Source organism: Panthera onca, chromosome D1, assembly GCF_046562875.1.
Source record: "Panthera onca isolate mPanOnc1 chromosome D1, mPanOnc1 haplotype 2, whole genome shotgun sequence".
Lineage (NCBI taxonomy): Eukaryota > Metazoa > Chordata > Mammalia > Carnivora > Felidae > Panthera > Panthera onca.
Window position 1 is genome coordinate 27,562,243 of NC_138348.1, and position 16,705 is coordinate 27,578,947.

Sequence of the window (16,705 nt, forward strand, 5' to 3'; positions counted from 1 at the left end):
ACCCTGGACCTGATGCCTATTCCAGCATCTCCCAGCACTCATGGATTTTGTGTTTCTTGCCTATCTTTATCTAAAACATGTGCTTTTTATAAGATCACAAAGACAATATCTTTATCATATCTGAGTTATATCTTTATATCTGAGTTAATACGTTTATACATATCTGAGTTCATGTGCTCTCAGCCTCCCATCTTGGAAGTCATGAGTTAGGCTGGGTGCCCAGACATGCTGCTCCCTGGCCTCTTAGCCACCACCCCTAAACAACAAAGGGACTTCTGGGTACACACACGTGCCAGGAGGGGCCCAGACTGGAGGCAACCGTTGGAGTGGCCTGAGCTGGAATAATTTTTAGATGTTGAAGGTAAGGGTATGGGGCTTCTATGGTATGGGTTGGTTGACCTTGAGTTTCTTCAGTTGTGGGTTCTAAAGGACTTCCCATGTCAAATGATAAGAAAGTTGGTGAACCCTCTCTGTGCTCCCACTTCCTTCATGGTACTTGGAGCACCCCAGGCACGAGGTTGTCTGTACAGGTGATTGCACCCTCAGTGGGACGGCCATGAAGGAGATGTGTCAGGTCAGGGTACACAGGAACAAATCTCCAAACATTCCAAGCAAAGCAAAGAAAGGAATGTGTTACCGCCTGAGAGAAGCAACAGCCACAGGGCCAGTCCGGGGAGGTACAGGTGGAGGGGGAGAGCCCATGACCATTTCAGGAAGCTGGGAAAACCTGTATGCCTGTGAAATAGACGAGCAGTAGAGGAAGATCTGTTAAAATGCAGTGTCCATCAACACACAGGTTCTTGTTACTGAAAAGGAAAGCAGACTCCCAGGTCAGGTTTTCCTGCCTTCCTCAAAATCTCCCCTAATCTTCCTTATGTTCCCCAGTCCCCTCTTCCATCTCATCTCCAGCCAGGCTCCCCTTTGCTTGGGCCATTGTAGTCACGGAGTCCTTCGATTGATCTTAGAATAAGCCAAGTTCTTTCCTGCCTCCAGCTTTTGTATGTGCTGCTTCTTCCCCCTGGGACGCTTTTCTCCTAATCCTTCCCATGGTTCCTTCCTTCATCTCATTCAGCCAGCCCCATGTTCCCCTAGAGCCCCATTTACTCTCTCTCCATATTCTGCTTTATTTTTTGCCATAGCAATTGTCACCCTATGGTATTATATCATTGCTTGTTTAGGTATTTCCTGCCACCAGCTGGACTGTAATGTGGGAAGGGCTTTGCGGTCAGCTATATCCTCATGCCTGCAACAGTGCCTGGTAGATCATGTATGATCAATAAATAAATGAATAAATGAATGAATGAAGGAATGAATGAATCACTGATTGCGTTTTACTTTGTCACTCGTGGAAAGCAGATTTAGTTGGGGGGGAAGGGATGGCTTTAGAATCAGGAAGTATGGGTGGAGGTCCTAGTTTGCTGACAAATAGACTGTATGTCCCTAAGCAAGTTGGGTGACCTCTCTGGGCCTTGCTGTCCTCTTCCAAAGTGGGGACAAGGATGCCTTGCTCAGAGGGCTGCTAAGAAGATCAGGCAAGTCGGTGTATGTTTAAGTATTTCACAATCTATAAAGCACTATTCAAAGATAAAGGATTAGAACTGTCACGAAAGAGAAGACTTTAATCAACACGTGAGGGGATAAAATGAAAACAGTCAGAGGATAGACAGGATCAGAGAGCCAGGCCACAGCCTCCTTTAGCGAAAGAAAATCTAGAAATGCTCTCTGGCAAGACAAAGCTTAACTTGTGCTTCTCATTCATCTTTTTCTTTAGGTATCATGCCTGCTAGATCTCTTGAGGAACAAGCTGACAAGACTTTAAGCCCGAAGGCTTCAGGACAAAAAGCAGCAGCAGAGGGAATCCATAAATAGGGTTCTTTGAACTGAATGAGGTCTTCTTCCCAGCGTTATGGCAGACTACATACTTTTAAGGGCTTAGATCCTAGATGAAACATGCTTCTTGATGCACTGTGGGAATTGCAAGATGCAAGGGAAAGCTCAAGGACCCTACCCACTACCCGTACCCCTGCCCCAGCACACACCTCAGCCAACTAAAACAAAACCATGTGCTGAAACCAGAGGTAGAAATAGTGAGTAGTAAGCAAATATGAAAGGTGAGGGGTGTTGCCTGGAAGACAAGTGCATGTTGGCAAATGATTAAGAGAGCAAGCTTCAGGACAGGGCAAGGGGATGGGACAGGTGGAACTGAGACACTCACAATCAACCTGGAAGGAGCTGACATTGGTCCCTTCCACAGAGGGAGGCTGGTAGCACTCAGGCAGGAGCAATTCTAAGTCCTGTTTGGAGGAGATTTCCCTAAACCAGGCTCTCAGGATCGGCATAGATTAAGATGAGCAAATAATAGCTCATCATCAAAGACCAGAAAACATAGGTGAGAGTCAGGAGAAAAACAAACAAACAAACAAACAAACAAACAAACAAACAAATGACTTATTTAGATCTTTAAGGACTTAAGAGTTAAAAATTTCCAGATACAAAACAGAAAACAGAAAGGTAAAAAATGTAAAAAAAAAAAAAAAAAAAAAGACCAGACAGAGAAACTATCAGGAATGATCTGGCAGATTTGAGAAAGAACAATTAGAACTTTTAGGAGTGAAGTGTAATTACTGAAAGAAAACACTCAACATAGGGGAATTAAGTAATCGATGTGCCACAGATGAAGAGAATATTAATAAACTAGAAAACGGAATTGAGGAAATTACTAAGAATGAAGCACAAAGACATAAGGAGATAGGATATATAAAAGAGAAGTAAAAAAAAAAATATATGGAGGACAGAGTAAGAAGGTCTAAAAGTCCCAAAGTCCCAGAGAGGAAGAGAGGCAATATTCAAAGAAGCAATGACTAAGAATTTTCCAGAATGGATAAAATCAGTAGATTAATAAGTTCAGGAAGTACGATGATCCCAAGCAGGACAAATAAAACACATGTAGATACATTGTAATGAAATTGTAGAGTACCAGAGACATAGAGAACATCTTTAAAGCAGCCAGAGAGAAAAGGCATATTATCTACAATATGGGGACTTCTCAATGTCACCCAAAAGACCATGGAATGAATGCAAAGTGCTCAAAGAAACTGTTAGCCTAGGAGTGTAATAGCAATACTAATTTTCTAGGACAAGAATGAAAGAAAACATTTGCCCAGGTTTAGAGGTACTGGCTGAGTCAATATGGAAAGCTACATTACCGTGTTGCATTTCCTTTTTTTTTTTTTTTTTTTTTAAAGCATCAATAAACTATGTACGCTAAGGTAGGATTCTGGGAACCAAAATCTGAAGCTCTACTAGATCCTAAGCTAGGATGGGGTTCAGCAACCATGCTACCCCTACCTTACAAAGCAAAATGCTTTGCACAGAATAGTGCTAAATAAGTATTTGCTCAATGAATGTTGAGTGAACCAAACCCAGGAGACCAAATTCTCATCTTGATTCAGCCATTCACTTTCTGTAGACAGTCTCTCTGCACCTCATTTTTGTTGATGTTTTTCATTTTCCTTGTGAAATAAGGCATTGGAGTAACTCACGGGCTTCCAAACAAACTCTTCTATAGCCATGAAATAGCTTTGACACAACTTGAATACATAACTAGATCAAAGCAGGGCTTCTCTGGTTGAAGTTGGGGAGAGGGGCGGTGCCCTGGTGAATTTGGCCCTTCACTTACCTGCATGATGATAACCTGGGACCTCCCTGAACTCTAAGGTTTTGCAGAGAGTTTGAAAATCATTGTCTTGGGACATCCTTCCAGCTTATACTCCATTATTATCAAGAAACCATCAAGTAAGAACATGCCTTTCCCAAAATAGAGAAAGGGGTTTAGAGCCCCTCTTCTCTCTTCTGGCCTCTCACAATACTCAGTAGAGAGACAGACAACTTATTTTTATCCCTGGTTCCTGGAAGGCTTATTCTTTGCTCAACATAGTTTTCCAGCCAAGAAAAAGCCCTTCTATGCCTGTGTCTGTCCTGTAGCCAAAGAACTGATTAAATTCTTGATTTAATGAATGGTAAATTGATTTACCAAAGAATTGATTAAAAATTCTGAACTTTTGATAAGTACCAAGGGAATTGTCTTCTTCGGAAGATTTTGCCAGTGACAAGCAAGACTGAGCAGGAGATCACACAGTCTCCTTTGGGCTGTATCTACAGAGCCCTGGGGTAGCCACAGGGGCCACATAAAAAAGCAGAACTTGTGCCCTGTGCTTGGGGGCTGAGAGAATCCCCACCCACAGTGTCTTCCTACCTCCCCCCTCCCCCCTGTGCAGGTTTCCCATAGTTCTAAGCCCTCCTGGCTTCACATTCTGATTTCTCTTGATACGCATCTGGAACCTTGACTTCCTGATGACTGCTTTGTGATTAGGATTCCACTGGAAGCTATTCCTCAAAACTGTTGCCTGATTTCAAGTTTCCAGTTCCATGACAGTGGCCATAATGTGCCCAGCCTGGCACCATCTTTTGGGATCCCTGCCTCTGGCTAGAAAGGAGATCCAAGACTCAGAATTGAAGGTAGTTTTTGTAAACAGGTCTGAGGTCTCTGAGGTGGAAGGAGCCTGGGAGTAACTAGAGTAGGCTGGCCAGTCTTTGGGCTCAGAAGTTTGGTTGTAAAAGTAGAAGGGGAAAAGGGGACTACATAGTCTACTCAAAGGTTCAGTTGTAATGTTCTTGGGTGGGAGGTGATGGGGTTGGGTCAAGGCCATCCTCTCTAGTAACCCCAGTAGAGAGTGAACCCAGGTGAAACCCACTGGGTGCTGGTCCCTTCTTGTGCAGGTGCACCCATCCAGAAGGAGGAAGGTGATCAGGATCAACCTCAAGGGTAGCACTATAGGCATGATAGGTCCAAGAGGGCAGCTTGTGCCTACAGGAACAGGTCAGGGGTCTCAGGCTTTGCATGGGTGGTGGAAGGAGGACTGACAGGTCAAAGTCAACCCACCCTCATTGGAGGCCAGCCCCAGGTCAGAATGGATGCATGAGTCTTTCCATACCTGCTAATCATGCTGGGTTGCACTGAATGGTGTCCCTTCAAGTATATTCTGCTGATGCTGACAATACCACTTCCAGGCTAAATAGGTATCTACCTAAGTCTACATGTGGCTGTAACTTCTTATCCTGGTGGAGGAGGTAAAATCTTCCAGAAGGATATTTCCTATTTAGTTGAAAACAGAGGACTTGGTAATTGAAGACTAACCCTGTAGTAAAAATCCAGTGCCTATCTTGATCTGTTAGTTTACCAGGAGCTACTGATAGAGCAATATCTAAGGCTTCCAAGGCCTCTGGAATCATAAAAGGTTTGAACTGGAAAGAGAGCAGGAGACATTGAGACCATATACTTTACCTTAACCAAGGAGGATACTAAAGGCCAGAGAGGTAAACTGACTTGTCTAAAAACACACAGCCAGTTAAGGGCACTGTCTTGCAATTCTGAGCTAGGGGTATTGTGGTACAGAGGGGATGGGTTTGAAACCAGACAAAACTGGGGTTGAATCCTGGCTTGATCCTTACCAGCTGCTTGATCTCAAGCAACTTACCTTGCCTGTGCCTGCTTTCTCACTAGTGATGGAGGTTAACAGTATTATACCCCCATTTTAAAGGCTGTTTGAAAAACTCATTTTATATGTTAATGTAACATCTGTCACACATTGGGTCCTCTATAGTAATACTCTCTTCCTTTGAGACAGGATAATATTTTGATACAATAACTGTAGTAATCAAGACTTTTTTCACCTCACAATTCCTGAAGTCCAGGGCCCTTCCCCTGCCCCAAGCAACAAGGGCATCCTACCTTCCTGCCCCAGGGAAGGAAGGTGATGGCCATGAAGAAGGCGTGAGAGCCAGTCCTCATTGGAGTTTTGATGGTCAAAACTATTGAATTGCAAAAGTTTAGGATTTTATTTTATTTTTTTAATTTAAATTTTATTTTATTATTTTAAAAGTAATCTCTACACCCAACATGGGGGTCTAACTCATGACCCCAAGATCAAGAGTCATATGCTCAACCAATTGAACCAGTCAGGTGCCCCCCCTAAGAGTTTAGGATTTTAAATATCAAAAACTTAAGCTCTAAAGCACTCAAGACCTAAAGTTGATGCCAAAAGAAGAGATTTGGAAGAAGTGAGGTATGTTTAGATTATTGCCCCTAGGTGAGGTAAACACCCTTGGGTTAAGAAAGGGAGGGAGTGGGAGGCAAGCCAGAGAGCTTAGATGCTGATGGGTCTGGAAAGGGGGCTCTATGTTCTGCCTCACTCTGGGGGGAGACAGGGGGGAAAAGGATAATATGAGGAAGATGCTAGAAAGGGTGAAAGGATAGATGTGTGTGTGTGTGTGTGTGTGTGTGTGTGTGTGTGTGTGTGAGGGGGAGAGAGACAGAGACACCAGGGGAGAGACAAAGAGGGGGAATGAGTATAGTGAAGCATGGAAGGAAGGGGGGGAGAGTCTGGAAGTTGCTTACAAGCAAGAGGACCAGGATACAGCTGTGCTCTACCTGGACCAACACCTGGAGACTAGATGGAATCAAGGACTTATCAGGGATGCCAGCCAGAGGAGTTAGATGAGGACAAACTGAAACCAGATTCTTCCCACCCCCCCGCCATGCTTTGCATCATGTAGGCCCCCTCAATAGCTTAACCCAGGAGGAGAGAAGGAGACCCTGAACTGAAATTGAGCTTTTGGCACATGGAGAAGATAAGCGAAAAATCAAAGTACATGTCTTGCACCTCTGAGTTTTGTGGGCTAAGTATTCTCTAGACTTCATCTCCTACCTCCCTTTCTCCCTTCCCCTGGAGCCTTTGCTGGATGTTGGGTACTCAGATGGTTTTCAAGGAGGCTTTCTCAGGGTAGTCCAGAGGCAAAGATCCCCAATGCCAAGGCTAGCCTAGGTATAACAGCATGACCTGCCTTCAAGGACTCCCAAGAGTTGGACAATGCCCCATCAACAGAGCCGGGATGGACCCTCTCCCTGTGGTCCAACTGCCTCAAACCGCCAGTGACTTTTGAGCAATGAGAGGTGGAGGGAACCCAATAAAAACATTGAATTTCTGACCCACCTGGCCAGATGGGAGCTCAGAACAGATTCAAATCAGGTTTACAGAAACAGAAGAAACATAATCATCTCTTGAACCCAAATGTTGTGGTGGATGTAAACTTATACCTGACATGTCTGCCTATCTCATCAACAAAGGTTTTTGTTTTGTTTTTGAGGGGAGAGGAGGAAAAAAAGCTGTAAGATTCTCATTTTCATTTTAATAGAGTTGTCTCCTTCATAAGCGGCAATGATAGTGTTGGACAAAACCCTCTCAAACTGGGCCAGCTTCCTTATGAGACGATCACACTCTGAAGTTCTGGAGATTTGAGTCTCCTCAGGGTCTGCAGGACATCCCTGGGCTCACTGGGCCAAAGGGAGGAAAACATGTGGTCTTTGAAGTCAGCTCTAGGTTCTCACTTTGTGTCTGCCCTTGATAGCTGTGTGACCTTGGGCATGTTTCTTTACTTCTCCGAGCCTCAGTTTCCTCACCGGGTACACGTGAATAATAATAACATTGACTTCACAGGATGCTTGTTAGATGAGAAGAGGTGATGTCTACACAGCACTTAGCTTTGTGTCCGGTATATGCAATGAGAGCTCAACAGATGGCAGCTGTTGACGTTGTTATAATTATTACCGTTCATTGCTCTGGAAAGCCTCTAGTGGGGAGGATGTTTTAACCCTGCTGCCTTTCTCCAGATCCCTTACTCTGACACCCACAGGAAGGCTTTAGGATGTTTTCATTCCACTTGGTGCAGACCCATTAGGGCTGCTGGCAAAACTGGATGGGACATTAGGTGTCAAGTCCAATCTCTTCACAGATTCAGGGGGTGAAATATGTTCAGGACTGCGGTGCAGGAGTCCCAAGCTGCCAGCAGTAACCTTTTCCATGACATAAATGACATCAGGCTGGCCCAGCACATTGAAAACCACCAGCTTCCAATTATCCTCCGGCCGAGCTCCCAGTGCTTCCTTTTGGGGAAGCTGAAAAGTAATCATAGTTATCATCCTAAATTGCCACCTTTTCTATTGATTTCCACATTATCATAGCACAAGGGGGCTCGGCAAGAACTTGGGTTGAGACTCATTATTTCTACTGTGTATTGTTAGTGATTTTCTCCTCTCATGAAAATAGGGACCCTGTGTGTTGGCAAAAAAAAAAAAAAAAAAAAAAAAATGAAAGAAAGAAAAAAAAAGGCGGAAGCCTTAATAACAAAAGAACTGCCTTTCATATTGTTCCAGTTTGATGGCCCATCTCTCTGCTGTGTTCTCAGTTCTTTTCCAGTTTTCGGTGGCCTGATTTTTCAAGAGTATAATGCTGATGTTTTTGCCCTTCTTGGCACAACTGCCAACCCCAAATTATAACAAACAGAACGATCTAGGTCTTCATATGTGCTAAAAATAAGAAATTTTTTGATGGTTTTGTTAAATTGAGGCATCATGGATGTGGATTCCGTCAGCAGTTGGAAGACTCATCCTGGATGTTTTTTCTCTCTGAAACCAGACCTCTTTATGGATCCCCAGAAGCTAGCCTCCAACCCAGAGCCAGATTCTCCAGCTGTTCTTGAGAATCGTCTTTAACCAGAAGTGGGGCTTCTCTGGGACCCTCGGGTGGGGTATCCGGAGCATGCTCTTAAAGGAATTTAATAGAGCAGGAGGAGGAATAGAAGTAGTGTCAGCACAGTCAGGAAAAGGGATATAACTAGTGGAATTCTGTGAAAAGGACAGGATATTTTTATTATAATGACTACCATCTCTCAGGCAATTTGAGGTGCTAGGCATCATCTGAAAGCCCTCTGACAAACATCAGCAAACAAGCAGTGGGTGCTCACCAGGTGCAGGACCGTGCCAAGCATTTTACATGAATGATCACTTCATCCTTACCGTGGCCCTCTCATCACCACTATTTCATGGCTGAGGCATCTGAGGCTCAGAGCTATAGCCCCAGGCTAAGGTCATTTAGCTGGTGTGTGCCATTCTACTCTGGACTGAGGGAAAATCCAGGCACGGGGTCCGTGTATGGAGATCAAGAAGGATGAACCAACAAAACTGAGGTCAGTGTGAATCAATACAGAACAGAGACAGGTGATTTTCCCAGGGGACAGACACTGAAGAGCTGCTTATAAATGTGGTGAGATCAGGGTGTTTTCTCAATCTCAGTGAGAAAAATCTCTTCTTTCCCCCATAAGGGTGGGTACCAATTTAGTGGACAATCAGAAAGTTCTAATTGTGCAAACAGTAACATGATGGCCAAAGGGAAGTATTTTATTTATTTATTTTTTTAATGTTTATTTATTTTTGAGAAAGAGAGAGAGACAGAACGTGAGTGTGGGAAGGCAGAGAGAGAAAGAGAGGGAGACATGGAATCCAAAGCAGGCTTCAGGCTCTAAGCTCTCAGCACAGAGCCCAACACAAGGCTCGTATCCACGGACTGCGAGATCATGACCTGAGCCAAAGTTGGGACGCTTGACCAACTGAGCCATCCAGGCACCCCCAAAGGGAAGTGTTTTAAAGTTGATGGATTTGTAAGGCTCAGTGAGAATTATTCTGACTCTTTCTGGAAAAAAGGATGTTTGGACTTCAACTGAGGAGAGCATGTGGCTCCAGAGTTGTTGACACACTTCCGGAAGGCATACCCAGCAAACCTCCCTGATGGCGGAGGCTAACTCATATTCTTAAGATCTGGTCATTGCCCCAAAGTCTTCTATTTTAGCTTAAAAATTACTTGAAGAATTTTGCATCGTATTCTACCCATATCTCAGAAAATGGGATATAAAAAAGATGGCTGGTGTTTACCTATGTCCTTTATTGCCTGTACTCTCCAGATTTGTGTATCAGAGACTGAGAAGACGGCTCCAATAATAACCAGCTCTCCTGACAATGTCTTACTTTCCTTAGACTGACTTTTACTTATCGAAAGACCACACTGACCAGCAAATGGAAGTATTCTGGCCTCTGTGGTCACCCAGCTTCTCACTGCAGGTTTGTAAGTTCGAATCCTTAATAACAAATCAGTTATTGTGAGTGTAATCGGCGTTTGAGTCAAATTCCCAGGGGCTGGTCACTGTGAAGTGAATAGAAACAGAAATTCTGCACTTCCCAACCTAAGGACAAAGCCTTGCAGTGATGATAGCCCCAAGCAAACACAGCTGCCCCACCCCAGATCTTCAGTCTGTCCTGTTCAACTCAGCCAACAGGAAAGGTAAGGCTAGACACAGACATTCAAGGACAGAGGGTATGAGGAGCAGTGTCAAGGGGAGACATCTCAGTGACTTGGAGGAGAGGAGAAATCTGGAGCAAAGGAGAACAATAAAGAAATTCACACTAGTGTGCAGGCTATGTAGTTATGTAGCGTAACAGCAATTTATTAAGTTCCTGTGTGGTGTGGACCGTGAAGGGTAGGGGTGTGAAATCATCACAAGGCTCCACAGGCCCACAGATGTCCCAAATAGTCTACTGCAAATGAAAGAGGCAATGCAACATAGCACAAGGGAGAACAGCATGCCAGTTAAGCACATGGGCTCTGGAGCTGGACACAGCTGGCTTTGGGTCCCAGCTGTGCCCCTTCCTGTCTGTGTGACTTGAGCAAGTGTGTAACCTCAGTTTCCTCATCTGTAAAATAGGGACAAAACAAGTACTCGCCTCAGTGGCTTGTTGTAGTAAGGACTAAATAAATGAGCTAACATACATATGATCAATACCTAATGACTAAAACACTCAAAAAATGTTGGCTTTTGTTATGTAATTACATATCACAATGACAATTTATAAAGCTCTATTAATGAGTAACCCTTGGGGATGGGTCATGAACTATTACAAGGATGGAATCTGTACATGCACATTGCATTGTTTATTATGGTCTGTGGCTTATCCATCTTTTAAAAAAGATATCTGTAGATGCTATGGTAATGAATGAGACGCATCCTAATTAAAATTGTTGTTTAAATTATGGAAGCTTTTAGTCACTGGGTGCTTTCTCAGATACGGAGGTGCAGTTACCACTAAATGAAATAATCACGAGTGACACCGTTGCAGCATCTGTGCCTGGCATTCTTATAAGTGCCTCAGATATATCATCTCGCTTAATCTTTACAACCCTAGGAAGTTGGTTATCTTGTTCATTTCAGCGGCAGAGAATTTAAATGATGTCTCCAAGGCTAGTGAGTGGTCGGGCAGGGATTCGAAGTCAAACCACCTGCCCCCTGAGCCTCTGCTCTGAACCACCAGGCGCATGGCCCCTAACATGCAGCTTTGCAATGTGTTCTGACATTTCCTCACACTTGGAAATGCAGGAAACCACCAGTGCATGAAGAATGAGGTCAACCCTTTACAGCAGGGACAGTAGAAAAGGAAATTCATTCTAAAATGTACTATGGTTTGATGTAAGGGCTGTCTGTGTGCTTGTGCCCACAGGCTTAGGCTTGGATCATGGGGTGGAGGATGGGATGAGGGTCCAGAAAAGTATGTCTCAAAATCCCAAGGTGATTTACCACTAGAAGCTCCCACTCTGAGACCCCTGTCATAACACCCTGGGCAGAGCTGACCCGATGGTGGCAGGTGGATGGGACGTCGGACTTACCGGTCGAGGCAGACTGTACTGGTACATTTCTGGGCGATAGGTGGGTACCCACTGCACCCCTGCCCTGGGCCGCGTCATGGTCCCTGGAGCACTGGTCACAACCTCCGAGTAGGGCAGGTGCTGTGCTGAGCCGTAAGCCTCCTGGTGCCGGCTCTGGCCCGCGTGGCCTGCAGATGCCAGGCTGAAGGCCTCCTCCAGTAGCATGTGCATCTGCTGCCTGACCTCATCGATGGAGGGCTGGGAGCTCAGTGTGGAGGTCTCCGAGTGACCTTTCATCTGCCTTGATCGGGCATAGCCCCGGGGCTCATTCACTCTGTCGATGTTGGTTTCCTCTATGATCTCAGGCTCAGTCTGTGGGATCAAACACACGCCCGTGGATTTGTTAATGAACTGTCCTTCCCATTAATGTTGTCTGTACTTACTCTAAAATGTTCAGCTTGGACATGTGATATCAGGTGAAGTGTTCATTTATGTTATCTCCTAGCTGCCCATCTGGAACTCACACACAGGGTGGGTCAGCTAGCATTATGTTAGTGAGGTCACACTCCAGATATCCATGCATACCTCACTTTCCCATAGCTCGAGCGATGCAGCAGGCTTTGCTAACTGTCATAAGGATGATGAGAAATGGCTTTTCATTGACAACATTAGTGATAATCTCTAAAACCTTGTAGAGAGATTCTCCACCCTCATGCATTTTAGGTAAAAGAATCTAGAGCGTCTGGCAGTCTAAGTGTTGGTGCTCTAGACTAAACTCTAAAGGGTCGCGTGTCCAGCCATGTAGGGGACTGCCGGTTGCCTGATACCAATTATCAGAGAAAGCAACAAAATCCTGCCTCTAGATCACTGATCTCAAAGTGTGGTGCACACTCTGGGGCAGGGTCCAGCAACCTGTGCTTTAGCAAGCCCTCTAGGAGATTCTCACGCCTGCTCAAGTTTGAGACCGACTGATCTGGAATGTTCCCCTGCCTTCTTCCTGTGAACCTTCCATTTAGGGAGTAGCTGCAGTACCTAAGTGGGCAGAGGCTGGGGCGTCATGAGCTTCCAGAGCAGGCTGCATGGACTGTCTTATGCTCACCTGCAGATGAATGCTTATTCAATGAATCTGCCTGTGTCTTTGGTCTCTTGGTCTGAGACTTATTTTTGTGACACTCTGAAAGTAAGGCTGTAGGAGAGTAATCCACGTTCACTTCAAGCGTGTCCGTGGCTACTATTGTCTTCTAAAAGACTCGAGCGTTCTGGGAGAATAAATCAGCACAGATCAGTTTGCCATTCTGCTGTCCATCCGCGACATAAGTGACACATTGTCACTTTAGCAAAATTAGACAATACAGATAAGTAAGAGGGGGAAAAAAATCTAAAAATCCATTAACCTTTGGTGTACTTGTTCTACTCCTAAATCTATCCAGGTGTGCATGTGAACTTCTCCATACACACATACCCAATTAAAAAGATGTATGTATTTATACCCTAGCTCTGGGTATTTATTATTATTTTACGTGGAATGAACATTCTCCTACCTGCGTGCCACAATTTAACAGCTGTGTGACCATTGGCAATGTCTTAGCTTAGGTTCCTCCAAAAGGAAGGACCTGAGACTTATTTTATATGCAGATTATTTATTTTGGAAAACAATTCCAGGAAATAGGAGTTGGGGCCTGGGATGAGTAAATTGAGGGAAGGAAAAAAAGCCAATTAAGGGTGGGCACTAAATTCATGATTGCTGTGGGCAATTGAAGCTTAATCCCACCAGGACGCTCCCAGGAACCAAGCAGAATATGCTTTAAGATCGTAGAACAAAATTTTGTCTACCAGTCCTCAGCCCCCATCAGTCAAGAGTTCCTCTAGAAAGTGTCCTTGTACTCTGAGATCTGTGCAGGTGCCAGATCGGTGCAATGGGCTCCCATGGGTGTCCCACGAACAGAGATGGAGAAGCCTCAGGGCAGAAGCAAAAGCCAAGGGATCGCTAAGGTGACATGGTCAAGTTATTGCTGGGTAGGGTAGAGGCTGCAGCCAGGCCAGATCTAAAAGGTGTGCTGAGAAGATAAAAGACAGGGCATGAAAGATTTTCCAACCTGCAAAGTTACTTAACTTCCTGTTGCTTCAATTTCCTCATCTGTAAAATGAGGATAATAGCGTCTACCTCCAGGGGTCTTACAAGGATTAAACACAATGATACACACAAAGTTTAGAACAGTAGTGTATGGTGAAACACAGGAATAGTAGCCACCGTCATCACCATAATTGTCATTATTATTACTTTTATATATTCACCTGCACCTGTTTCTCATATAATTACTATGCATAAACTGGATACATGAGATAGAGCATAAGAAAAGGTCACCAGGGAACTTGTTCATAAAGGGAAGTCTTTCCCTCCTTAAAATCTACATATGGAAGGTCAGCAATTTGTTATTTTTCCTATTTATATATATTTTAATGTTTATTTGTTTTTGAGAGAGAGAGAGACACACACACACACAGCACGAGTGGGGGAGGGGCAGAGAGAGAGGGAGACACAGAATCTGAAGCAGGCTCCAGGTTCCAAGCTGTCAGCACACAGCCCAACTCAGGGCTTGAACCCATGAACCATGAGATCATGACCTGAGCTGAAGTCGGATGCTTAACTGACTGAGCCACCCAGGCGTCCCTATTTTTCCTATTTTAAAAACAGGAAAATTTAAATATTTACTTTCCTTTAGTCTTAAATTAATATAAGTGCATTAGAGAAAAAATAGAAATTACAGAAAACACAAAAAAGGAGACATTTCCTCTAATTGTATCACCCAGAGTTAAGGCTTAGCCCTAGTTCAAGATCAAAAGATGAGGTTCTCTGTCAACCTTCAATTCTAGATTTATCAACAACCATCTATAGTATGAATTGAGAATACTATTTTGATATGAACACAGGTCACAATAGGTTCTGGAGTAGAAGGCAAAATTACTTTTGCCATAATAAACAAACTCCTAGACACTTCATACCTGGGTGCATGCCCCCATGGGGCTCTTATAAATTGGGGATCTTTAGGAAGAGGTTTGAGATCGCTTTCCCGGAAATGTGCTCCCCGAAGGCTTGGGGATTCCTTCCAGGGTAGTGAATGCAACTTCTGACAAAAATTTTCTTCACAATGCATAGAACATTCTGGATAGAATTTCAGACCCTGGAAGGACTTGAGGAGACCATTTAAATCAAACCCTATTTTACAGATGAGGTAATCAAGGCCAGAGTGTTTAAGTGACTTATCCAAAGTCACCCAGGTGGGCAATGGCAGAGCCTTGTCCTCTCAGCTCCTGGCCCTTGCACATTCTGCTGTACCGCATTGTCTCTCACATTTCCCTGTCAATACTGGTTGCTACCCACACATTGCCCTTCCTCCCTGCATCCCCGTCTCCCTAATAAATAATGGATGCTTAATGCTAAACTACTCCCAGGTGGAAGATTAATGGCACTGGGGTGAGCTATGATTTTTCCCACCCCTGAGTTGTGCTATGCATTTTCAGTCATATTGGTAGATCTATTATGTGAATTTATAGTTGTGCCTTAAGTAGGACAAAAATACACTTCTTAGCAACAACTCTCCACTCTGAGGCTCTCCCAGGAGCCCCCCGGGGGGGGGGGGGTGGAGCTGTGCTGGCTTGGCAGGTTGGTTCTCTGAGTAATACTGTTGGGGAGAGATAACCTTGGCTGAGGAAGTGGAGACACTTTCTCCACGCTCCCACTGCATCCACCCCACAGTACTGCAACAGAAGTCAGCCTCTGCTTCCCACCCCAGGGTGTGCATTTCATATGGGACAGGGCTTCCCTTTAACAGGAGGGCCCACAGTTATAACCCAACTAACTTCGATACGTTTGTTCCAGCCTCCTATTTTCCCACTCTTCTCACTTGGTTTTTCAGTCTCTTGACATCTACCAATGGAAACAAGACAAACTCTCATTATACCCTGGGATGCCCCCTCATCACACTTGTATTTGCTTATTTAATGTCTGTCTTGTCCAAGTCTGGACACTCCCCGAGCCCACTCACCTCTGTCTCTTAGGAGCTTAGCATCAGATACTTGGAATACCCAAAAAAGCTTTGTGAAATTAAACCAATATGAAATCCTGTCTAACTGCCCATGGGGTATAACTTGAGGTTACGTTAAAGAGCCCACATTCCTAACACATTCATTCGAGTGCTGATGAGCTGTATGACCACAGGCAAGTCACATGAAATCCCTAAGCCTCAGTCTCCTCATCTATAAAATGGGGGAGTTGATCTTTAATCTGTGAAGGACCTTGTGGTTCTCACAGGCCTTGTGGAGGGCCTGGGTTCCTCCTACTGTCATCATTCTGGGGGGAATCCGATGTCTACTCATGAAGGGAATACCCTGCCAACCTCCTTCCCCACCTTGAAATATGTGAGCAGTGATAAATTTGCTCTTTTACTTAACAGACAATTATTATTTCACCTAGGTCCTGGGTTGAGAGTTGTGGATACAGCAATTAATAAGATAGTGACCTAGCCCTCAAGGAGTTCCCAGTATATAGGAGGAGACAAATAACAAGGACAACGACAACAAAAATAGCAGCTAACAGTTATTCACAGCTTATGTGCCAGACACTGTTTTAAGTGCTTTATATATATTCATTTTTTCTTTCAGTAATCTATGAGGTAGCAACTGTGAGTCTCCTTATTTTACAGATGAAGAAATAGATCATTCAATATGTTGCCTATAACTGGCAGATTACCCTTTGTACATATCTAAATAGATCCATTACCTTACCACAGAAATGGGCTCTGAGAGAGGGACAAACAGACTTCTGTGACCAGGAAGACAGACTATACAATAATTACCAAGACTATACAATAATTATCTCATAGATTACTAGAAAGATGGAAAACACCATTATATAGATATAAAGCTCTTCTAAGAGTGTCTGGCACATCAGCATTTGATAATTATTAGCTTCTATCATTATTGTTATTTCTTCATCCCATAGATTGGGAGTGCCTACAGGGTTGAGCCCACATCTCATCCTTATGTCCACAGCCTCCATCCCAGGGCCTACCCCAAAGCCGGAACCAGGAATTGCCTTCTGAGTGAAAGAACTTAAC

General features: G+C 44.2%; 1 protein-coding gene across 2 annotated transcripts in view; it reads right to left on the minus strand.

The window, feature by feature from the left end:
• KIAA1549L (KIAA1549 like) overlaps positions 1 to 16,705 on the minus strand; it is a 267,293-nt gene that overhangs the window by 11,823 nt on the left and 238,765 nt on the right. For both annotated transcript variants that reach the window (XM_060606310.3, XM_060606311.3), the window contains exons 17-18: positions 11,610 to 11,960; positions 638 to 735 (exon numbers count right to left, since the gene is read on the minus strand). In XM_060606310.3, coding sequence (XP_060462293.2) covers positions 638 to 735; positions 11,610 to 11,960 — 449 coding nt within the window. The remainder of the gene's footprint in view (positions 1 to 637; positions 736 to 11,609; positions 11,961 to 16,705) is intronic.